The 25,076-nt window shown below is 50.7% G+C and overlaps 1 protein-coding gene across 2 annotated transcripts in view; it reads left to right on the forward strand.

Annotated features, from left to right (window-relative positions):
* Positions 1-25,076, forward strand: part of LOC137658261 (CDAN1-interacting nuclease 1-like) — a 178,168-nt gene that overhangs the window by 84,238 nt on the left and 68,854 nt on the right. For both annotated transcript variants that reach the window (XM_068392934.1, XM_068392933.1), the window contains exon 3: positions 16,141-16,251. In XM_068392934.1, coding sequence (XP_068249035.1) covers positions 16,141-16,251 — 111 coding nt within the window. The remainder of the gene's footprint in view (positions 1-16,140; positions 16,252-25,076) is intronic.

Below are 25,076 nucleotides of genomic sequence, written 5' to 3' on the forward strand. Positions count from 1 at the left end.
TGGTATTTCCCGAGGTCGGAGAAACCTATTTTTATGGCCTCTACCCCCTTGAGGCCAGACAGCCAGTAAGCGGGGTGCCTCCCCCGTTTCTTAGAGTACACTGACCCGTCCTCTGCCGCAGTGGAGTCGTCCTAGTGTGAATACTCTTTCTCCGTTCGGTTGCTGTCGTCGCTCGCTCGCTCCCTGCGAGTTCACCAGAGGGAAGACTGCTTGCTGCCTACCCAAAGCTTGACTTTGGTCTTGTTCCTTTTTCGTGACTACACCGCTCTTCTTCGCTCTAAATTGTCAGTCGACAGAGGGAGTACATAGTTTGAAGCATGTTTCTTGTGCCTCTCGGGGGAACTTCTTTTCCGTCTGTGGGTTAGATTGTCCTCCCTAGTGATTTTTCTTCAGCTAATTAATTTTGAATAGACCTGTTTTGATTCAACTTTCTACAACAAGCTGATTCATTTTGAATAAAACTGTTTTAATTTAGCTTTCTACAACACTTAACTGCGCTGCACTCCTTCATTCTGCAATAGAAGCCGGCGGAGGGAGTGTTTAGTCTTTAGCTTGTTCCTTTCCCTTTCGTGAACCCGCACGTTAGGTTATTCTCCTGAGGTGCCTTTCATTAGCTATTAACTTGTTTGAATGAATGTTTGTTCCGTAACCGAAATACAAACCACGCTATTTACAAAGGGTTTACTTTTAGCGCAGCTGAAATGACGAGCCAATAGTTTTTAACGAGGGTTAATTACCCCCGCGCTAGTTAGCGGGGGGTGGGGAAGGGTAGCTTGCTACCCCTCCCCCCTCCACACACCGGTGACTTGCTTCACTTCACTTTTGGCTCGGCGGTGATCAGACGTGTCTGTTCATCGCCTTCGCTGACAGCCTTTAATTTTCTTCTTTTTCTTTACAGCTTGTGTGATTGGTTGGAAGTTGACCTTCAGTTATTTTCTTTTATTTAATATGCGGACATGCCCTGGAGTTGCCGGCCGTCCTTGTGGGACTTTCATGTCGGACGTGAGTACGGATCCTCACACCCTCTGCCCTCAATGTCGGGGCCGACGGTGCGACCAGGATAACATGTGCCGTGAGTGTAGGGAGTGGTCTGCCTCCCAGTGGGAGAGGTTTGGCCGTCGGCGTAAGAAGAAGTCCAAGAGAGACCGTTCTCCTCCGGGGTTAGCCTTGAAGGAGGAAGGTTCTCGGGACTCTTCTTCCGCCGCCCAAACCTCCTCCGAAGCTCCCCCTCGTCCGCCTCCTAAGGAGAGTCGTCCGAGTGGGAGCGCAGGCCCTTGTTCTGTTTCCCTACCTTCGGTGGGGGGAGAGGGCGTCGCCTCCCATAGCGAGGCGGTTCCCCCTCCTCCTCCGGGGGAGGTTATTGATAATAATTCTTTATCCAGTGATGATCTGTTGCAGATTTGGTCGTCCCTGGGGCTTAAGGGCTTGCCCTCCAGGGTCGCTCTTATTGACCTTGTCTCGTTGGGGGCCGCTGTTAAACAGTCGCCGGTGGTAGCGGAGGTAGACCCTCTGTCTATTGTCGACGTCGTGGTGACAGAGGCCTCCGACGTGGCTGGGCCTTCCGACGCAGGTGCTGTTGCTGGTGATGGTGCTCTAGGCTCTCCTCCTCCTTCCGTGCATCCTTCGAAGGGGGAAGTGAGTCCTTCGGTCTCGACTGCTGCCCAGCTTCCTTCTGAGGGAAGTGTTTTGAAGGAGACTCCCCTTCGGAGGACCGATGGTCCCGACGATCTCCCCCGAGGCCGCCTCCGCCGTAAGGCTCACCGCCCTCTACGCACAAGGGCCTCCCTTCCCCTTACAGGGGGACTAAGAGGCGCCTTTTTGGGTCTTCGTCCTCCGGGGGGGACTCTCCTCGTCAGCCTCAACCGACTACTCCGCCCTCCTTGAACCTCTCTGCGGACCGCTCTCCATCTCCTGCCGGATCTTCGCCTTCTGGAGAACTCGTCACCCGACGGGCAACGGTCCCTTCGGGGCTAAGGGATTCTTCCCTTACGCGAGCAGGGCCAGCGCACAAGCGCTCTCCTGCTCGTCAGCGATCTCCTGCTCGTCGACGATCTCCTGCTCGCCAGCGATCTCCTGCTCGTCGACGATCTCCTGCTCGCCAAGACTCTCCTGCTCGCCGACGCTCACCTGCTCGTCGGCTCTCTCCTGAGGTTCGCCCCCCTCGCCAGCGCTCTCCTGCTCGTCAGCTCTCTTCCGAGCGTCAGCGCTCATTTGAGGACCATCGCCCTGCGGTCTCTGACCACCCTTTAGTTCCTGCTGAACTCCCTGCTCACCATCGTGTGTCAGAAACACATGTTCGCCAACGCGCCAGCGATCTTCCCGTTCCTGCTCGTGAACCTATCCTCTCACAGGACACGCGTCGACCTTCTGCTCGCCAGCGATCACCAGCTCGCCAGCGATCACCAGCTCGCCAGCGATCACCAGCTCGCCAGCGATCACCAGCTCGCCAGCGATCACCAGTTCGCCAGCGATCACCTTCACATGCTGCCCGCCATCGCACGAACCTGCCTGATCGCCCGCTTACGCATGCTGCTCCTCATCGCAATACCCTGAACGATCGCCCTCCTGCGGATGCTGATCACCATCGCACAACCCTGCACGATCGCCCGCTTTCGCATGCTGCTCGCCATCGCACAACCCTGCACGATCGCCCGCTTTCGCATGCTGCTCCTCATCGCAATACCCTGAACGATCGCCCTCCTGCGGATGCTGATCACCATCGCACCCTTTCACGCGATCATTCTCCTGCGCATGCTGCTCGCCATCGCACAACCCTGCACGATCGCCCGCTTTCGCATGCTGCTCCTCATCGCACAACCCTGAACGATCGCCTTCCTGCGGATGCTGATCACCATCGCACCCTTTCACGCGATCATTCACCTACGCATGCTGCTCGCCATCGCACAACCCTGAACGATCGCCCGCTTACGCATGCTGCTCCTCATCGCTCAACCCTGAATGATCGCCCTCTTGCGCGCAATCATTCACCTTCACATGCTGCTCGCCATCGCTTACCATCACGTGATCATTATCGCCAGCGATCTTCTTCACCTACGCGGCAGCACGATCCCTCGCCGTCGCGCCATCGCTTGCGTTCGTCGCCTCGGACACGTGTTCCTTTACCTGCCCACCCTCACGCCCACTCGCCTGCGCGCCCGCGCGATCGCTCGCCTGCGCGCCCGCGCGATCGCTCGCCTGCGCGCCCGCGCGATCGCTCGCCTGCGCGCCCGCGCGATCGCTCGCCTGCGCGCCCGCGCGACCGCTCGCCTGCGCGCCCGCGCGACCGCTCGCCTGTACGCCCGCGCAACCATTCGCCTTTGCGCGACCGTTCACCCTCGCGCGACCATAGTTCGCGGCGAATTCCACAGCCGGTGGTAGCAGCAGGGACGCGTGCTCCTAGACGGCACTCGGGATCACCTCCATCCAAGCACAGGTTGGTATTGCAGGACGAGGACAGGTCATTACAACATTCTTCCCCACCTTCTTTTCAGGCAGGTACCGTCGTGTCCACTCCAAAGGATCGCCCGATCCCTTTCACCTTAGCGAGGATTTCGGACTCTGTGTCCTTTGAGCAGCAGACTTGGTTTGGTCCGCTGGCACGGGCGTTAGTGAGGGTTATGAAACCAGCACTCGCCGGCCAGGGTGACAAACCAGCGGCTGTCTCTCCTTCGCTGAAGAGAAAGAGAGGAGTGGACTTCGTGGTGACTTCCCCCAGGGCGAAGTTGGTTCCCAAGAGGTCGGTCTCGAGGGTTCCCTCTCCTGCACGAGTACTCTCTCCTTCTCCCGTGGACGAGGCCTTTCCGTCCTCAGGTGAGTCCAGTGGACCGGTAGTCTTCCCCCCGGCACCAGGGGGGGAGACTTCGCTTCAGGCAGGAGAATTGTCTCGTGAGGAAGGGGCCCCTCGAACCTCGTTGTTGGGATCCTGTATCCCTCCTAGGAGGGAGCCCAAGGATTCCAAGACCATCCCTAAATCCTCTGCAAGGATTCGACAGGAACCCATGACTACCCAGGGGAATGTCCACGTATCACCCCAGGAAGAGATTCCTGGGGCAGGAGACTTAGCTGCCAGCCCACAGGGAGGAGAACAGCAAGAGTCCGAACATGCCTTCTGGCAGGTCCTAAGCCTGATAAGGCAACTTAACAGTCTTACGGATCCAGTCATCCCCCCCCGTGAAGGCAAAGACACAATTCTGGATGAAGTGTTCGACGTTCGGAAGGCCCCTAAGACCAGTGCAGCTCTGCCCTGGTCTCGGGGGCTGAAGAGTGCCAGAGCTAGGGCCAATGCTCAGCTCGCACTTCTTGCCTCCTCCAGTCGTTCCACTGCCGGGAACAAACTCATCCCTCCTCCTCGCCTTCAGCAGAGGAGGTATTTCGAGATCCTGGGTGAGCACAACCTCGCTCTTCCGCTCCATCACTCTGTGGAGGAGCTGGCGAAGGGAGTTCCCTTGGAGAAACTCTCTGCCCGGCAGGTGTCGTTCTCGGCGGCAGAGATCCTTAACCACGAGAAGGTCGCTAAGTGTGCCATGCAGGCCACTTCGTGGCTGGACTTCTGGTTAGGATCTCTGGGCATCCTATTGCGATCTGAGGACTTGTCCAAGGAGACCAATAGGAAGGCCCTAGAGACCTTCTTGCTCTCGGGCACCCGCTCCATCGAGTTCTTGGCGCACCAGGTTACCACCCTGTGGGCCAACTCGGTGTTGAAGCGTCGCGATGCTGTGTCCGAGAGATTCCATCCGAAGGTCCCCGCCGTAGATGTGTGTAGGCTCCGACATGCCTCCCTCCTGGGGGAGAGCCTGTTTGAGCCTCAAGACTTGGAGCGAACGGCTGAGAGGTGGAGGAAATCCAGCACGGACTCCCTCCTCCACAGGGCCCTTACAACTCGGCCCTATAAGCCTCCAGCCCCGCCACAACAGCAGCAACAGCCTCGTAAGGCTCCAAAACAGGCACCGGCAGCTAAGAAAGTGGTGTCTAAGCCCCAGCCCTTTCCAGCCAAGGTCAAGAGGGGTGGTAAGTCCTCCAGGGGAGGCAAGACTTCTAGGGGTGGCGGCCGCGGCCGCAAGCCCTAGGGGTGGCAGTCCCCCTGCGTGTCCACCTGTGGGGGGATGCCTTCAGCGTTGCGTCCGCAGGTGGCAACATCTCGGGGCCGATGCTTGGACGATCTCGGTGATCGGCCAAGGTTATCGCGTCCCGTTCACGTCATCTCAACCTCCCCTGACAGCGAATCCAGTGTCGTTGAGCTCCTATGCCATGGGATCGGCAAAGGGGCTGGCCCTTCAGGCCGAAGTCAAGACCATGTTCGAGAAGGGTGCTCTCCAGGAGGTCGTGGACGGCTCTCCAGGCTTCTTCAGTCGACTCTTTCTTGTAAAGAAGGCTACTGGAGACTGGAGACCCGTCATCGATCTCTCGGCTCTGAACAGGTTTGTCAAACAAACCCGGTTCAGCATGGAGACAGCAGACACAGTCAGACTTGCGGTGAGACCACAAGACTTCATGTGTACACTGGATCTAAAGGACGCGTACTTCCAGATCCCAATCCATCCGTCTTCCAGGAAGTACCTGAGATTCTGCCTAGACAACAAGATCTACCAGTTCAAGGTGCTGTGTTTCGGTCTCTCCACAGCTCCTCAGGTGTTCACCAGAGTGTTCACCCTGATTTCGACTTGGGCGCACAGGAACGGCATTCGTCTCCTTCGTTACCTAGACGATTGGCTGATCCTAGCAGACTCGGAGTCGACCCTTCTTCGACACCGAGACAGGCTTCTAGATCTTTGCCAGGATCTGGGGATCGTGGTAAACCTCGAGAAGTCCTCTCTGCAGCCGTCCCAGCGACTGGTTTATCTAGGCATGCTAATAGACACCAATCTCCACAAAGCCTTTCCATCAGACGACCGGATAGCAAGGCTGAGGAGGGTGGCGGAACCTTTCCTCAGGCGAAAAGAACTCCCCGCCCAATCGTGGTTGCGTCTCTTGGGCCACCTATCCTCCCTGGCCCGTCTGGTTCCAAACAGCCGCCTCAGGATGAGATCCCTTCAATGGCGGCTCAAGTCCCGGTGGAATCAAGGATCCGATTCCCCGGACACTCTGATCCCAATGGGGTCCCTGGAACAGACGGACTTGCGGTGGTGGCTGGCCGACGAGAACCTGCGAAAGGGAGTGAGTCTTCTCGTCCTTCCCCCGGAATTGACTCTGTTTTCGGACGCGTCAAAAGAAGGGTGGGGGGCGCACGTTCTGAACCAGAGGGCCTCAGGCCTTTGGTCAGAATCAGAAAAGTGCCTACACATCAACCTGCTAGAATTGAAGGCCGTCTTTCTGGCCCTTCAACAGTTCCAACGGTTCCTGGCGGGTCACTCCGTGGTGGTGATGAGCGACAACACCACGGTAGTGGCTTATATCAACAAGCAGGGAGGCACTTTTTCGCAACAGCTATCCCATCTTGCAGTAGAGACTCTGAGGTGGACCGAAACCCACTCGATAACACTATCAGCTCGCTTCATTCCTGGCAAGAGGAATGTGCTCGCCGACAGTCTGAGCAGGGCTTCGCAGATAGTGAGTACCGAGTGGTCTTTGGATCCTCAGATAGCCAACAAAGTCCTGACTTTGTGGGGTTCCCCGACGGTGGACTTGTTCGCGACAGCCTTGAACTTCAAGCTGCCCCTGTACTGCTCACCAGTCCCGGACCCCAAGGCACTCTGGCAAGATGCTTTCCAGCAACGGTGGGACAACATCGACGTGTACGCCTTCCCACCATTCTGTCTGATGAGAAGGGTGCTCAACAGGACCAGACTATCGGTCAACTGTTCCATGACTCTAGTAGCTCCGCTATGGCATCACGCGGAATGGTTTCCGGACCTTCTGCAACTCCTGACGGAACTCCCAAGGGAGCTTCCTCCACGACACGAGCTTCTCAGACAACCCCACTCCGGTGTCCCTCACAGGGCCGTAGCCTCGCTTCGGCTTCACGCCTGGAGACTATCCAGCGTCTCCTCGCGGAGAGAGGCTTTTCGCAACAGGTTGCGGAGAGAATGTCTCGGCACCTGCGAAGGTCCTCTGAGGGAGTCTACCAAGCGAAGTGGAGAGTCTTTTGTGGTTGGTGTCGTGGAAGGGGTATCTCTCCACTCGATGCCACTATTCCAGCAATAGCGGACTTCCTTGTGTATCTGCGAGAAGAAATGCGCCTTTCTGTCTCGGCAGTGAAAGGCTATCGCTCAGCCTTAAGCTTGGCCTTCAGATTGAAGGGCGTGGATATTTCTTCATCGCTAGAACTCTCTTTACTCATACGTAGCTATGAGCTTACCTGCCCCCAGTCGGAAGTGAGACCCCCTCCTTGGAACGTGGTTCGAGTTCTCAGGTCTCTCAAGAGACCTCCCTTCGAGCCATTACGCCAGGCCTCCGATCGCCACCTGTCTTGGAAGACGGCTTTCCTACTCGCCTTGGCCTCGGCCAAGCGAGTTAGTGAACTTCATGGTCTCTCGTACGACATCGCCCATTCAAGGGGATGGGGGGAGGTAACGTTCAGGTTCGTCCCTGAGTTTGTGGCCAAGACTCAGAATCCTGGAGTGCCGGATCCTCGGTTCGACTCTTTCAGGATCGCGAGTCTCCGTTCTGTAACAAACGACCCAGACCAGCTGCTACTATGCCCAGTGAGGTGTCTGAGGTACTACTTGAAGAGAACGGCTGCAGTCCGTCCTCATGTGCGAGCTTTGTTTGTGAGCACAGGCAGGACAAAGAGGAGGGTCACAAGGAACACCATCTCTGCTTGGATTCGTAGGGTTATCCACCATGCCCTGAATCCTGACCCTCCTCCGTCACGTCGCCCTCGGGCCCACGATGTCAGGGGTATTGCTACATCCCTGGCCTTCAAGAGAAACTTCTCTGTGACGCAGGTACTTCAAGCGGGGGTCTGGAAGCGTCAAACGACCTTCACAGCCCACTACCTGCAAGACGTGACCCACAGGAGCCTCGATACGTTCTCTATCGGCCCTGTGGTGGCTGCACAACAGCTGGTCTAACCTCAGGCTCCTTTTGGACAAGTAGCAGTAGGTTGAGGGCGTTGTTACCCGGTCTTAGTCTGTGTGAATGAAAGAGTATGTCTGACCCTTACTTCTTTCTTCATTCTCCCCTCTCTTGGGGAAGCAGCATCCTGGTCCTCGCATAGCTGACCTCGACCTCTGCAGGTAACCCATGCTTCTTTGTGCTCCTAGTATTAAGCTTAATACTGTTGCGTCTCCCATACCCTGACGAGGTGGTATGGGGAACGTCCTATCCTAGAATTCCTATCTGAAGGTCTCAAGGTCAACTTCATAGGACGAGTCACACTCTCCTCCTCACACTACTTATGTAGGCCACTCGTTCCTAGCGATGCTAGGAACCTGTGAGGTACAGGGGCTCCCTCTCTCTAGTGCTGCTCACTAAGGGATCGAGCCCCCGGGCAAGCCGAAGTCAGTAAGGCTGGGGACTTTCCACCCTTCCTAAGGGGTAAGTCACCCTTTGTAAATAGCGTGGTTTGTATTTCGGTTACGGAACAAATGACAAATTCGAAGATAATTTGTATTTTTCCTAACCATACAAACCTTAGCTATTTACACATATGTGCCCGCCATCCCTGACCCCCAAGTCAAGTCCTACCTCTAAGTGAAGTGAAGCAAGTCACCGGTGTGTGGAGGGGGGAGGGGTAGCAAGCTACCCTTCCCCACCCCCCGCTAACTAGCGCGGGGGTAATTAACCCTCGTTAAAAACTATTGGCTCGTCATTTCAGCTGCGCTAAAAGTAAACCCTTTGTAAATAGCTAAGGTTTGTATGGTTAGGAAAAATACAAATTATCTTCGAATTTGTCATATTTTAATAACGTTTTTATACAACACTAACGACACGCCCTCCTTCATTCGGTGATGGCAGCCACAAAAGGGAGTGACACCTTTCCGATCCGCGGATTAGGATGTCCTCCCGTTTGGTGTTTTTTCCTTTCATTCTTTCTGTCTTTCCTCAGCTCTAGCAATGCCGTACTGTACTGGCTAAGTCAGCCGACGTAAGGAGTGCGAAATCGGTTGTTCCTGTTCCTGGGGAAGTTGATCTTGCCTAGTCACAGTCCTTTTCACCTGAGCCTGTGGTTGATGAGGGCCTTTCCCGTACGCGGGATCGGGATTCTCCGGAGCAGTTGCTGATTGGAACTCCTTGGAGTTCTTGGGGTAACCCCTTCATGGGAAACCCAGAGAACTAGCTTCGGCTTTGAGATCAGGCAACGCTGGATGTCAACCTTCAATTTGAGCCAGAGCTCTTTGAGGAAAAGCAGAGAGTGCTGCCCAGAGGCTCTCCTCTAGGTGAAACTTTCCCTTCCGAGGGAGAGTCCCTCAACCAGCCACTGTTCAGCAATCTTCCCGCTTGCGGGGAAAATTGCCGACAGGGACAGCCGATGTTGGTTGCCTTTTCCCATCCACGCGAGAGACTTCCTTCACCTGCTCGGTCTCACCTTCGAGGGATTCCTACAGCGGGAATGGATTCGTCTTTTCCCCGCCCTTCTTCTTCGGGAGCTGACCTCATCAACCAGCAGTCTCGTCTCGCCCTGCAGGCTCGTCTCTCTAGCAAGACTTGTCTCGCCAGCAGACACATCTCGTCTTGCAGTCTCTTCTTTTCCAGCGTGACATGCATTGCCCAGCAGACTGGTCTCTTCCAGTATGACATGTATCACCCAGCAGACTCGTCGTTCCCGGCAAGATGTGTCACGCTCAGCACACTTGTCACTCCCAGTGGACTCACCTCGCCCAGCCCTGCTGCAGCTACACCATCAGCTAACGATCGTCCATGATCATCCTTCAGCTTGCAATCGCTGATGATCGCCGTCAACTTGGGTTCATCACTCGCCTACTTGGGATCATCATTCATCAGAGTGTGATCGTCTCTCGTCACCCTATGATCCCCATTTGTCAGCTCGCCAGCTCACCATTAGTCATCTTTTCCCGGTGGCTGGTGTCCCAGCAACCACTTCCATCTCTTATGATCGCCCGCACTTCAAACCAGCTGCGGCTCGGTTCCAATCTTCTTCTACTTCTGCAGGCAGCTTGTTACAGCCTCTGGTTGTGACCACTATTCAGTGTCACACTTCCCTTCTCGCTACATTTCCTTTAGAGGTAAAGTTGCCCTCCGTGACGAACTGTTCTTTTGGCTAGCAGGTAGATTTGCCATCTGCCTCCGAAGAAGCTACAGTACTTCTTTTTGCTTATGAGGCTTTCCTCCTCTGATCATCGGAGAGTATCCTCATCGAGACAACACAGATCGTCATCCTCCGGTCTCTTTGAGTTCCGCCACTTCGGCAGCGCTTCCCACATGCTGTTGAGGGAGTTTAGCATTCCCTTCTTGGAACCTAACCCAAGCACTCTCCATCAAGGGGCAGGGTAACGCACATGTGTTAACCTTGGCGCTTAATACCCCACTCGCCTCCTAAAACTTGTTATTTCACACAATTACTGTACAGTGTTTTCAGTTCCCGATGTTTTTCATCTTTCTATGGTTGGCAGCCTTCTTCATCGACTTTCCAGTCCTCGTCAGCATTCAGCAACGTTTTCTTTGCACCACGACACTACTAGTACTACTCTTTTTACTACTATGGGGCTGACGTGCCATGTGCCTCGGGGACGGAGTCACAACTTCCGCTCGCTAAATCTTTCCTTGTGTCACTTTATGGTATTGTATATGATTACCTTACAAGCCGTCGTCTTCATTGATAAGACATGCTTTAGTTGTACATGCACTCACACCTATTTGCCGGCTTCAGGTAGGTAAAACAATTCTTCACAGCTATTTCCGCAACAGAAGTCCTCCGACCACCCGCCTCTGCCGCCTCTCTGATGTTTTGGAACGAATCTTGTGAACATAATTTTTTCGGGTTAACTGCACTGTATTTGTTTTTCTTCTCTCCTCAAGTTCGAGAACTTGTCGAATTTCGGTCATGAGTCTTTGGCCGATTCCTTGGATCCTCTCCTCTGCCCTTCATACCTGCATCAGGAGACATAACGAGAATATCTGGTGAGGAGTCGACTTCCTCGGCCCTTCCCCGGATTTGGTGCTCCCTTCAGATGTATCAAAGAAGATTGGGGCCCACATGCTGTACCAATCTGCCTCCGGGCTCTGGTCAGAGTCAAAACGGTACTGTTATTGGAATCTCTTACAGACGAGGGCAGCCCTCCTAATGGACAAAGGGTAACCCCCTTTCGGGGATGGAACTCAGATTCAAACTTCAGCTATGTTTCTCAGGCAACACCTGATGTCAACCTTCAACTTGAGTTAGAATTTGTTGATGGGAGACAGAGTACAGTCAAGTGTTAGAACTCCCTTCCGAAAGAGAGACCCTCGAACTACCACTGGTCTGCAATCATCCTACTTGTGGTAAGAGTAGGCGACTGGGGCAGCAGATCTTGGTCAATTTTTTCCCCGTCCACGGGAGAAGCTGCCTTCATCTGTTGGTCTTCCCTTCGCTGGATTCATCCACTCCCCTTCCAAGGGAGAGTCCCTTCACTAGCCACTGTTCAGCAATTTAACTGCTTGCGAAAGAATCGCCAAAAGTGGCAGCAGACGGTGGTCGCCTGTTCCCATCCACAAGAAAGACTCCCATCAGCTGTTTGGTCTTCCCTTCAGGGAACTCCTCAGCCGGGAATTGGATTCATCCATTCCCCGCCATTGCTCTTCGAAGCAGACCTCATCGTCAGCAGTCTTATCTCGCTAGAAGACTCGCCTTGCCCATCAGACTCGTCTTGCCCAGCAGACATGTCACGCCAAGCTGACCGTCTACAACTCTTGACAGTGATCCTGAGAGATCCTGCTGGAATTGGATTCATCCTTTCCCCACCCTTGCTCTTCGGGAGCAGGCCTTGTCATCGGCAGTCTCATCTTGACCATCAGATGCGTCTTGCCCAGCAGACTTGTGATGCCCAGCTGACTCATCTGCAACTCCCAATGGAGATCCTGAGAGAACTCCCTCTTTGACACGATCTACCCTAACAGCCACATGTAAACATTTCACAAAGCCGTATCTTTGCTACGACTTCATGCATGGAGACTATCCAACTCCTTCTCTCTGAGAGTCCTTTCTGCACCAAGTTGTGAAGAGGATGTCTGGATACCTGCGTAGATCTTCGGCTTCGGTATACCCAGCCAAGTGAACTGTACTGTAGTTGGTATCATGGAAGGGGTATCTCTCCCCTCGATGCCACTATTCCAGCAATACAGTATCGGAGTTCTTTGTTTACCTTTGGTAGGAAAGCTTCTCTCGGTCTCGGCGAGGAAATGCCTCCGCTAGTCCTTGAACCTTGTCTTCAGACCGAAAGGAATTAACCTTTCCTCTACGTCAGCATCACCCCTCTTCATACGGAGTTTTAAACCTACCTGCCCTCAGTCGGAAGGGGGACCTCCTCCACAGGGCAGGGTTCGTGTCCTTTGGTCCCCAAATTGTACCCCTTCCACCCAGGACTTCAAGCAGCAGATCTTCACCTGACCTCGATGACAGGCCTCCCGCTCGTGTTGGCTTTGGCCAAGAGAGTCGGCAAACCTCATGGGCCATCCTGAACCTCTCTCATTCGGCGATGGGCCAGGTAATACTCGACTTCGTTTGTGGAAGCACGGATCCCAAAATTGAGCCCTTCGGATTGGGAGTCCGTCGTAGCATGATCAGTGATCTAGATCAATGGCTACGATGCCAGGAAGAAACTGGAGGTGTTACCACAAGGGAACTTCAGCAGCTCACCCCCAAGTGACAGTACTCGTTGTCAGCTCGGGGAAGGTCAAGAGAAAAATCACGAAGAACACGTTCTTGACTTGGATTCGCAAGGCCATGGACCAACCATTGATTCCTGATCCTTCTCATAAAGGAGACCACGAGCTCATACCATTAGGGGCAGGAGTACTCCCTAGCATTTAATGAAAAACTATTCTGTGACGCAGGCCTTGTCACTGGGCGTGTAGAAGTGTCAAATGACCTTTACTGCCCTCTTCCTGCTATACGTAACCCACAGAAACATGGACACACTCTCCATTGACCCTGTGGTGGTTATATAAAAAATGGTTTAAACACCTCAGGCTCCTGGATGGACAAGTAGCAGATGGGAAAGTGCAGCGCTTAGCATGGGTAAGTCTGGGATGAATGACAAAGAATGACTGCCTCTTACTTTCTTTCATCTTCCATGCTGTTGGTTAACAGCACTTACAGTACTCTGCAAAAGTAGCCTCCGCTGTCTACAGATACAATCATTTCCCTTGTGTAACCTGTTATAGAGAGATATACTTCTTACATCCCCATACCCCCTGGCGAGGTGGGATTGGGTAACGTCTATGATTGATTCTAAGATTCCTACGTTACTGAGAATTCTTACCTGGACTAGTCACACAGCTAGCACTGTATCACACAATCACACAGATTGCTCAGGCTGCAAACCGTGCCTTGCACGAATTATTTAGCGAGGTGTCGGTATTTCTCCGTGTTATGTTCAGAGTGCTTACTTGCCAGTTGTTTCGGACTTCCACCCTCCTAACGGGTGAATCAATCACTATAAATAGCGAGGGTTTGTATTAGTGTCTGAACAAATGACACATTTGAAATTAATTCCAATTTTTTAATGATACAAACCTTTAGCAATTTATACAAACTGGGCTGCCATCACCTCTCCCCCTATAAGTCCTGCCTGCAAGAAAAAGTGACGATACAAAACAGGTGTACGTGCGTGAGCATGGTAGTTGGCTACCGCTCCTACACCCCACAAATTAGCAGTAGGGTGATTACTCTGTGAGGCAGGTTCTGCAAGCAAGGGTGTGAATGCTCCAGGTGACTTTCACAACCTTTCTCCTGCAAGACGTGACTCACGGGAACTCGATACGATCTCTATCGGTCCTGTGGTGGCTGCGCAACGGCTGGTTGTATACCTCAATCTCCTTATTGGATAAGTAGCAGAAGGTTGAGGGCCCTGTTACCCGGTTTTAGTCTGTGTGAATGAAAAGGTTTGACTGGCTCTTATTCTTTTCTTCATCTTCTCCTCTCTTGGTGAAAGCAGCATCCTGTGTTCTCTGCATAAGCTGACATCAAACCACTGCAGGTAAACCATGCTCCCTTGTGTACCTAGTATTAAGCTAATACTGTTGTGTCCCCATACCCTGGCGAGGTGGTATTGGGAAAGTCTTTGTTACAACAGTTTTTCATACAAAAAGACTCGGAATAACTTTACTTGGACAGTCACACTTCTACATATCTCAACACACAGTTTGTGTAGGCCGTGGACTCTGTGTAGCAAGGTTTTAGCGAGGCGCAGAAACTCCTAATTTTGAGTACTAACCTACTGTACATGGATAAGGAGCCCCCGGGCAAAGTCGAAAGCCAGATTGGCAGGGACGTACACCCTTTCTAATGGGTGATTCACCCCTAAATAAAAAGTGTAGGTTTGTGTTCCAGTTATGGAACAAATGACAAATTCGTAGATAATTTGTATTTTTCCTAACGATACAAGCCTTAGCTATTTATACAAACTTGCCCCGCCAGCCCTATCCCCTTTGAAGTCCTACCTCCAAGCAAAGTGAGCTAAATCACCGGTGTGTGAGTGGGAGCGGTAGCAAGCTGACCACCTTCCCCCCGCTAACTAGCAGTATGGGTAGTTAACTCTCGCTAATTTTTAAGGGCTCGTCATTTCAGCTTCGCAGAAAGTAATACCCCTAAATAAATAGCTAAGGTTTGTATTATTAGAAAAAACACAAATTATCTACGAATGTGTTCTATTTTAATATTGCTATTGTTCTTTGAATATTTTATTTTGATTGTTCATTACTTCTCTTTTAGTTTTTTCCTTGTTTCCTTTCCCCACTGGGCTATTTTTCCATGTCGGAGCTCTTGGTCTTATACCATCCTGCTTTATAGTTTATATATGAAAGATCTATTTTAATATTTCTATTGTCCTTTGAATATTTTATTTTAATTGTTCATTACTTCTCTTTTAGTTTTTTCCTTGTTTCTTTTCCTCACTGGGCTATTTTTCCATGTCGGAGCCCTTGGTTGTATACCATCCTGCTTTTCCAACTAAGGGTTGTAGCTTAGCCTGTAATAATAATAATAATAGTAATAATAATAATGTTGATGATAATAATAATAAATATAAATTATCCTTTAATTTCTTTGTAAGTTTTGTTACAATGTGTCGTGAGAACCCAATTTTCTCTAAATTCAAAGTGCCATAAGTTTATAGACGTCATCTCCATTTAATAGTCCGTAGTTGTAGAGACATTTAGCTTTTGTTTTACTTTTTTGATAGAGAGTGTAAATGCCATGATGATAGTTGCTCCACGCCAAGTCAAAGGCTTGAAAATAAACAAGATTTTCAATAGACTTCTGAATGAGGAAGTTGTGTATTTTATCTTAAAAATACAATAAAAATGGAGTCTCTCTTTGATGTTAGTATTTAATGAGCAATGAAAATATCATTGAAATTTTCTAGACTAGATATGCTATGCGAGTTGCACCCTGGACAGCTATGGAAATACATCTGAGAAAATTACACGATATCTGCATCCCCTTTCGAAAATATGTTACGTTGAATGACAATTGATGTGAGTCCAGTTCTGGATCACTTTTATATATAATCTTGGGTTACCGTTATCCAATTTTCTTTTTGTGGGATTTTTAACCCAAAATTATTTGTGATATTTTCTTCTCTTTTTTTTCTCATATGGACTCCTCTTTTGTAAAAGTTTCTTTTGCACATTAATGGCCTTTCATATTTGTTCTGTATGAGTGTTTAGTCATAATTAATGTAGTGTAGGGAGTTTTGTATTTAAAAGGCCTAAGATATTTTTTAAGATTTAGTTTCTATTTTGTAGATTATACTGATTGCCTGAGATCAAGAATTTCAAGTATTAATTTTTTCCTTTTCTTGATACTATATTCTAATGAGTTTTTCTTTTTATTTCTCTGCTTCTTTCATTTATGGGTATCAGTTTTGCTTCAACAAAGTTCTTTACATGTTAAGGGCTCAAAAAGTGTTGCATGTTCATTTCATTCAATTTGCTGATTAATGAGAATAATAATGATCTCTGAAATATACAGTGATATGCATTAATAAGATATGTGGATTAATAAAAACATTAGATACTTTAGATACATTATTTCCATTTCAGAATTAAAGAAGATACCTTAAATAACATTTACATTCAAGAGGTACGAAGAAAAGTCAAGAAAACCTATCATCGTATAAGCGCCCCTGAAAAAGCCAGTGAGATTTATGAAAGGTACGACATTGATTGTTTATTGTTTCATTTTAAGTTTGTGCTTTGTGTGTACTATATAAGAGTGATGCATTGGCTTGAATATTTAGGTTTAAACCAAACCTGTTCATCGGCATATCCTTATGATGGATCCTTGCTAAAGTAAATTATTTGTCTTGGTAAAGAAATTAGCGATTTAGTACATATATCCTTGAATTGATGTAATAAAGTCTATTGGTTACTGATGAATAGGAGAGGATTTGATAAATAGAAATAAACTGAAGTTTGCCAAACAGGGATTTTGAAGGTGTATATTATTAGAAGCTTCAACTATTAGTTTACTTTTGTAACTTTAATTAGGACCAATAATTATCTGTCTAGCTTTTTTATGGTTTTAGTCATGATTCTTTTCCAATTTAGTAATTAACGGTTCTTGTCCAATGTACAGACCAAATCTCTTTTGTTCCGTCACATAATATAAACCCTCGCTACCTATAGGGATATTACTTTCGGCGAAGCTGCAAGACGAGCCATAAGACTTTTAGCGAGGCATGGGGCAGTGGGTTAGCCGGCTACCCCGCTCACTTTGCTTTTGGCTTGGTAGAGAACGGACATTGTCACTCTCTTACTCCATTGCCTATTTTGACTTGCCATTGTCTTTATAATTAAGCTTTTCTTTTCAGACTGCTTGTGTTTCTTCCTTACCAGCCTCAAACGCACCTGTTCTGGACCTGAGTGCCGCACCTGCGGTATCTTTATGTCCTCTTTAGAAACAAACCCGCACCACCTGTGTCCACCTTGTAGAGGCCGGCTTTGTAATCAGGACAACACCTGTTCTGAATTTTGGGAGTGATCTGCCTCCCAGTAGGAGAGACTTGGGCGTAGGCGCAAGAAGAAGTCCAAGAGAAATTCTTCGCCTTCCAGGTATTCCTCGAAGTTGAAGAAGTTTCAGACTTCTTCATTGACCCCCCGATCTCTTCTCGAAGCTCCGGCTCGATCAATTTTCCCTGGGAAAAGGTTGAGTAGAAGCGCAGAGCTTTTTATTCCAGGTCAGCCTTGGGGAGCAAGGGACAGAACTGCTTCCTCTGGAGGGGCATTTTTGCCCATCCACTCAGGCAGAACTTGTTCTTTTTCAGATATTTTGCATGTCTGGTCATCGCTGTGATGGCTGGTCCCACATCAAAGGTAGCACTGATGAAGCTCCTTCATCTAAGTGCGGTAAGGAAGCGGACACCAACTTACTCGGAGGTGGAGCCATCACCGATGAGTGCTGTCCCTGGCGACTGCGACTCTAGAGTGTCTGCCACTTTATATGCAGAGGGATCTCCCCCTTTGCCTTTGCCTGCTGACTCTGCTGATAGTGAAGATGGCACTCGCCCCCCCTCGGGAGTACGTCAATCTTCAGAGCTCAGTACTCCTCGCCGCGCTGGACTATCTCCTCCCTCTGGGGTAAGGAGACGTCTTCTAAACACAAACCTCCTAATGCTACAATAATTTTGAGGAAGCATTTGTTCCTGTTAAGAACCTTCGTTCTGTGTCTTTGAGCTCTCGTCACTCGTCTTCAGATGATCGTCACTCATCACCTCCTGACCATCACCTTGCTGCTCGTTATCGTCACTCATCACCTCGTAACTTTCACCCCTCGAAAGATTGCCACCGTCAATCTCGCTACCATCTGGCTTGTGCTTTTTGCTTGCCAGAGCCTCAGGATTCTCCCAGAGCTCATCATTCACCACCTCATTGGCGTTCGCCAGTTTGCCATTCGCTAACTCAGCAGTCGCCAACTTCTTGCCGCTCATCAGCACCTCATCGTTCTGCTGGCACGCAAGTGCTGATCGCCAGGGAAGGATCATCACGAAGTGAGTATACAACTCTTTCTCCTTCCAGGACTGTTCTTGATCATCGCTCTTCGGCGATCGACGCACATCGTCGGTGGTCCCCATTCCTTCAAGAGGAGTTTACATTGGCTAGATTTGGTAACTAGGTGCCAGCAACCAGGGAACCCCTGCATGGTGGACAACCGGTTTCATTCCCATTAAAGAGAGAACTGTTGAAGCCCCAACATCCCTCCACTACTAGTGATCAATGCTCTTCTAAGGGTCTAGCTGTCATGGTGGTGCCAGATGTACTAGATAGGAGATCTAACATCCCTCCTTTTCAGGTTGCCTAACCCAAGGCTCCGAGCCCTCCAAAGGATCCTCCGGCCAGCTCGCTATCCGAGAAGGAGCCCGCTTGGTTCGACACAGTGGTCAAGGCAGTGCGTCAGGCCATCACAGGGGTCCTCCCTCAGTTGCAGTCCATGGCTAGCAACAAGGATTCCCCTGGAAACAACTAACCTCGCAGGATCCTCTAGGCCTGTCTGACCCCAGACAGAGATCCGAAGGAACAGCATTTGCCAGACCCTCTTCGGAGGAGATTTCCTTCGCCCCTCTTAAGAGGAAACGGGGAGCAGGGGATCCAGGTAGGTCGGAAAACCTTCCACTGGTGCATTTGACACTGGTATGACTGGCTTGTAAAAGGAGGAAGTTAAGGCTGACTCCCCTTCGGGAGGATAAGGAGGTCTCACTGACAGAATCTTTCCGCCTCTTTCCCATCGAGGTGATTCCTTTTTCAAGAGAGGAACAACATCCCTCCAGGAAGGAGATAGTTTCCAAGCCTTCTCTTCTTGGGGAGTAACCCCTCCTTGTAAGGAGGCAAAGGACTCTTAAGACCATCCCGAAGTCCTCGGCAAGTGCTTTTGGATCTCATCAAGAGATATCATTAAGAGCTCCTCTCCTTTAGCCAGGATGTCACCAAGAGACGTTTCTGCAGCAGCCTATCGTGACAACTTCGACTCACCCCGGGCTCCTGTGGGTGAAAACTTGAAGATGAATCACTATCTTGATTTCGAGGACAATTATCTCCTCCTTAGCTGCTAGCCTTCTTGCAGGCCTTTGATTGCATTAAGGCCATCAATGGCTTCTCTGATCCATTGGCAGCGCCCCAAGATGACAAAGACACGGTCTTAGACCTCGTCTATGGCACTCAGAGACCTCCAGGGGCCAGTGCAGCTTTGCCCTGGTCCAAGGTGTTGAAGAGTGCCTGGAGGAAGGCACTGTCACAGATCACTTGCTCTTCCAGTGCTTTCCATTCAGGCTTTTCCTTGAAATTACTCCTGCCACCTTTTGTGCAGTAGAGGAGGTATTACGAGGTGTCCACCGAGCCTCTTCCAGTCCTGCCTCTGGACCACTCTGTAGAGGCATTAACCAGAGGAGTCCCCTTCGAGAAACTGTCTGAATTCTCCGTCTCGTTCTCAGCTTCAGAGATTATCTGTAAGAAAGTCGCGAGGTATGCCATTCAGGCAACTTCGTGGCTGGACCTTTGGTTGGGATCAGTGGGTTACCTGATTAAGATTGAAAACTGTTCCAGGGAGAGTCCATCAGGAAGTAGATAGAGACCTTTATATTGTCTGGTAATAGGACAATTGAGTTCCATTCCCACCAGGGGATTAACCTGTGGGATAACATCATTCTTAAGCGTCAGGACTCCTTAACAGAAAGGTTCCATCAGCAGGTCCCACAAGCCGCGGTTACGAGGCTGGGCAATTCCACTTTCAAAGAGAGTTCTTTGTTCGAACCAGAAGATGTCGAGCAGATGGCAGAGAGATGGAGAAAGTTAATCAAGACCCTTCTACGTAGGGCCTTGATCATAGGCCCCTCACATCAAGGCCCTATCATGCTCCTCCACCACAAAAGAAGCAGCCTCAGACAAAAACGCTGACAAGTAGAGCTATGACGACAACCCTTTGCGATAAAGATCGCAAAGGGCCCAAGTCCTTCCGAGGAGGTAAGGAAAATAGAGGTACCAGCTGAGGCTGCACCAGCTAGTTTGGGCAATCCTTCTATTTGCCTACCTGTGGGGGGATGTCAGCAAAGCTGCTGGCAGGGGTGGCTGCAGTTTGGGGCCGAGCACTGGACGGTCTCTGTGATCCGTTCAGGGTGTTGTGTCTTGTTCATACAATCTCTCCCTCCACTGACCCGAGATCCAGTCCCATCAAGCTCTTACACAAAGGGATCTGAGACCATGTCAGAAAAGGGTGCCCTCCAAGAGGTTCTGGACAGGTCTCTAGGCTTCTTCAGTTGACTTTGTTTTGTAAAAATGCATCTGGAGACTGGAGACCAGTCATTGATCTCACGGCCTTAAACAAGTTTGTCAGACAAACTTTATTCAAGATGGAGACAGCAGATATGGTCAGGCATGTGGTAAGACCACAAGACTTCATTTGTACACTTGATCTCATGGACTCATACTGATATGTAAGTTGATTTGATAATTGTGATAATTACACCATTGACCTACATCTAGACTTTATTGATCTAAATTCCTTAACCAGGTGCAACCTGTAATAATAAATAAAATATAAATATAATTGTATAATAATAATGAGCATAATCAAATAATGATAATAATACTTCATGTATGGAAGTTAAGTACATTGGCAACCATAACAATTAGTCATAAGGTTAAGCCTAATTCATTAATAGTTGATATACAAATATGATAGTAATATGTTTAACAGTATGAGAGTTTAATAGTTTACAATGTAATTAATAGTAGTTATTACCTGTTGAATAACATTATTTAGTAGTATCTGATTAATAGCACAGTTAAAGGCTAGGGCTATTCACATGTTTTGAATTCCGAGTGTAAACAAAAGCACTGTTACCAACAGACACAGTAATAGGATGGTTACTTGTATATAATTTAGTAGCTACTTTTATGACATTCTTCCCCTTCTAAAATGTAATACTTATTCCATATTCAATAATCCAATTATTTGCATAATATTAATCTAACATATAAAACTCAAAATCACAGTAGGCATAGAAAACATTACAAATTAAGCCTCCCAACTGGCCAGGTAATACAACCTGATCTCCTTAAGGTAGGAACAGGCAGTTCATCATTATGGATAGGTGATGGTTCAAGGTTATTTAACCGTCTGGAGGATTCTTTTGGCTGTTCAGCAGGATCAGGAAATGACTGTTCAACAGATAAAGGAGATTCAGCTGGAGATAAAGGCTTGATTGAGACAGTAGCCTCCCTTCCATTTGTGTACTTGACATGTGCATAATTATGATTAGCCTGCAATAGCTCTATTTCATCTACTGACATAATTTTTAGAATTGCGAACATGCTGTTTTAGGAGTACTGGTCCTGGTTCACATAACCAAGATGGTATAGAAGCTCCAGCAGAAGAGTAGCAATCTCTCATGTGGAGTAGCATTCGTAGTTGTTGATAAGAGTGAGCGAATTGAGTGTAGGGCATCTGGCAACATTGATTGCTAACACTTCACAGGCAGACTCCTTGATTTTAAATTCATGGTAATTGCCTTCCAAATTATGCCATTGAATCTTTTAACTTGTCCATTACCTTCTGGATTATAAGAAGTGGTTCTACTACATGCTATACAGTACCCTTAATATTTAGAAAATCTTGCCATTCCTTGCTGATAAAGGATGCACCTCTATCAGTGCACATAAGACCAACTCATCAATAGTTTTTAATACAGAATTGTTCCGTAACTGAAATACAAACCACGCTATTTAATATGGGTAATTACTTTCGGCGTAGATGAAATGACGAGCCATTAGAAATTTAACGAGGGTTTACTACCCCACCGCTAGTTAGCGAAGGGTGGGGAGGGGTAGTATACTACCCCCCGCCCTCACACACACCTGTGCTGAGCTCACTTTGCTATCGGCTCGGGTGCTAGACGGACGTGTCCCTTATCACCTTCGCCTACACTGACAGCCATTAATCTTTGTTTGCTTTTTCTTTTTGACAGAGCGTTTGGAAGTTGGCCTCTGCGATGCGGAAGTGTCCCGGCTTACCTGACCGCCCTTGTGGCACTTATATGTCGGCGGTCGAAACAGATCCACACACCTTATGTCCTTTTTGTAGGGGCCAACAGTGTGACAGAGACAAAGTATGTGATGAGTGTAGGGAGTGGTCTACCTCCCAGTGGGAGAGGTTTTCCCGGGGCCGGAAGAGGATGTCGAAACGGGACATTTCTCCTTCAAGGGCTTCCTTGAAGAGAGAAAATCCCAAGGACTCTTCTTCAGTTGCCCAAACCTCCTCCGAAGCTCCCACTCGTTCGGTTTCTTCCGAGAGGCCGGTGAGTGGTAGCGTAGGCCGCATTTCTGTTGACCGATCTCGGGGTTTGGGAGAGGGAGTTGCCTCCCATAGCGAGGCAGCTCCTCCTCCTCCCCCGGGGGAGGATTTAATTGTTTCTAATGTTGCTAATGATGATTTGTTACAGCTTTGGGCTTCCTTGGGGCTTCAGGGCTCGCCCTCCAAGGAAGCCCTGTTTGACATAATCAGGTTAGGGGCAGCTGTCAAACAGTCGCCGATGTTAGCAGAAGTTGATCTTCTGTCTATCGTCGACGTTGTTGTGGCAGAGGCTTCTGACGAGTTATCTCAAACCTCTGCTCCTGTAGCTGAAGGCTTAGCTCCCCCCTCCGAACATCCTTCGAGGGAGGAACTGAGTCCAACGGTCTCTCCTGCATGTGATTCTCCCCCTCGGGGAAGTTCACTGACAGAGACTCCTCTTCGGAGGACTGCCGACGGTCTACCTGCTGTCCCCAGAGGCCGTATAAGGCGTAAGGCCCGCCTTCCCCTCCGCCGTAGAGGCCTTCCTTCACCTCACAAGGGTGTTAGGAGGCTCGTCTTCGCCGCAGAGGACCCTCTTCGCCATTCACCTGCCCTTCCAGCTACATCCCTGGACCTGTCCGCTGATCGTTCGCGATCTCCTACTCCTGCCAGACCTGCTGACCTGCCGACGCGCTGTGGGCGCCCACGCATCCTGTGATTAAGCAGGCCACTGTCCCTTTGGGGCAAAAGGGACTTGCTCACATTGTGGCAAAGTCCCTTAAGCGCCAGATGTCCCCTGCGCTAACGTTCTCCTGCGCGCTATTGCGCGCAAGCGCTCTACAGAGACAACGCACCAGCGAGCACCTGTTCCTGAAACTTCGCGCCAGCGCTCACCTGCGATCCGTCGATCTACTGTGCGCCAGCGCTCTCCTGCTCGCCAGCGTGCCACTGCGTGCCCATATCCTGATGTGCGCCATGCGCGCCCACGATCTCCTACGCGCCAGCGCTCACCTGCGCACCAACGTTCGCCTGTGCGCCCACGATCTTCAGATCTGGGCTCAGGAGGGAAGATACCTTCTTTCCCTGCTCGCCAGCGATCTCCTACGCGCCAGCAGACACCGACGCGCCATCAGACACCTCCGGCTCGCCAGCATTCTTCTACGCGCCATCGCACACAGTCACCAACGCGCGCTCACGCCCGCACCGCTCGTTCGCCCATTGTAGATGTGTGCCCTCTTGCGCGCCCGCGCGCAAGGGAGATTTCCCCGGCACGCACGCCCAACGCTTTCACCCTCACGGGCTCATAAGGATCCTGCGCGTCCACGCGTGCAATCGTCTCCACGCGCGCGAACGCTTGTTCAACCTACTGCGCGCCCTTGGTATTCTCCAGAACGCGTCACTGCGCGCCATCGATCACCTACGCGCCCACGCGCTCCATCGCCCCTGTGCGCTCCATCTCCTGCGCGCTATCGCTCGCCCGCGCTTCCTCGCCTGCGCACCATCGCTCGCCCACGCACCAACGCGCGCCCTTGCCTGCGAGCCATCGCTTGCTAGCGCGCCATCGCTCACTAGCGCGCCATCGCTCGCTAGCGCGCCATCGCTCGCTAGCGCGCCATCGCTCGCTAGCGCGCCATCGCTCGCTAGCGCGCCATCGCTCGCTAGCGCGCCATCGCTCGCTATCGCGCCATTGCTCACCAGCGCGCCATCGCTCGCTATCGCGCCATTGCTCACCAGCGCGCCATTGCTCGCCAGCACGCCATCACGCCATCGCTCGCCCACGCGCCATCGCTCGCCCACGCGCCATCGCTCGCCCACGCACCAACGCCCGCCCACGCTCCATTGCTCGCCCGTGCTCCATTGCTCGCCCGCGTGTCATTGCTCGCCTGCGCACCCTCGCCATCACCCTAGCGCCTGAACCAGATAAAATCCTATCGTGCAAGCGCCAGTGCGATTCGCAGCGTGATTTCCAGCGCGATCCCACACGCGAGGCTGCAGGACCGCGGGCGACCAGGTCGTCTCCTTCACGTCCCCCCCCCCCCCCCGCAAGCGCAGACTAGCGCGCTCGCCCGAGGGCAGGAGAACACTGGATAGGTCCAGGAACTTGCATTCTTCCCCTTCTTTTCAGGTAGACCCTGTTGTGGTTTCTACTCCTAGGGATCGAACGATCCCCTTCCCTCCAGAGGGAGTCTCTGACAGCACCGCTGTCAGTAAGCAGCCATGGTTTAGACCCTGGTCAGAGCAGTCGTGCAGGCCTTTAAGCCTGCCTTCTTTGAGTTGGGCCTCAAATCAGCGGCAGTACCGACCCCCCTGAAGAGGAAGAGAGAAGTAGACGACGTGGTGACTTTCCTAAGGGTTAAGCTGGCTCCTCGGAAGTCTTTGAGGAAGGCTCCCTCCTCCCCCCAGACTTTCTTCCCTTCCCCTTCGGACGAAGATTTCCCGTCCTCAGGGGATTCTCGTGAGGTGAGGCGTTCTCCCATCGCACCAATGGGAGAAACCCCAACTCGCGTAGAGAAGTCTTCTCGGGTTGAGGTGGAGAAGAGCCTCCCGCCATCGCTGTTGGAGTCCTGTATCCCTCCCAGGAGGGAGTCGAAGGACTCTAAGACTGTTCCTAAGTCTTCCTCGAGGATGAGACCAGAGCCAGCCAAACCCGCGGAGAACGTCCACAAGTCCCCCTAAGAAGAGCTTTTAGGGACAGGAGACTGCTGGCAGCCCTACA

Source organism: Palaemon carinicauda, chromosome 19, assembly GCF_036898095.1.
Source record: "Palaemon carinicauda isolate YSFRI2023 chromosome 19, ASM3689809v2, whole genome shotgun sequence".
NCBI classification, from domain to species: Eukaryota; Metazoa; Arthropoda; class Malacostraca; order Decapoda; family Palaemonidae; genus Palaemon; species Palaemon carinicauda.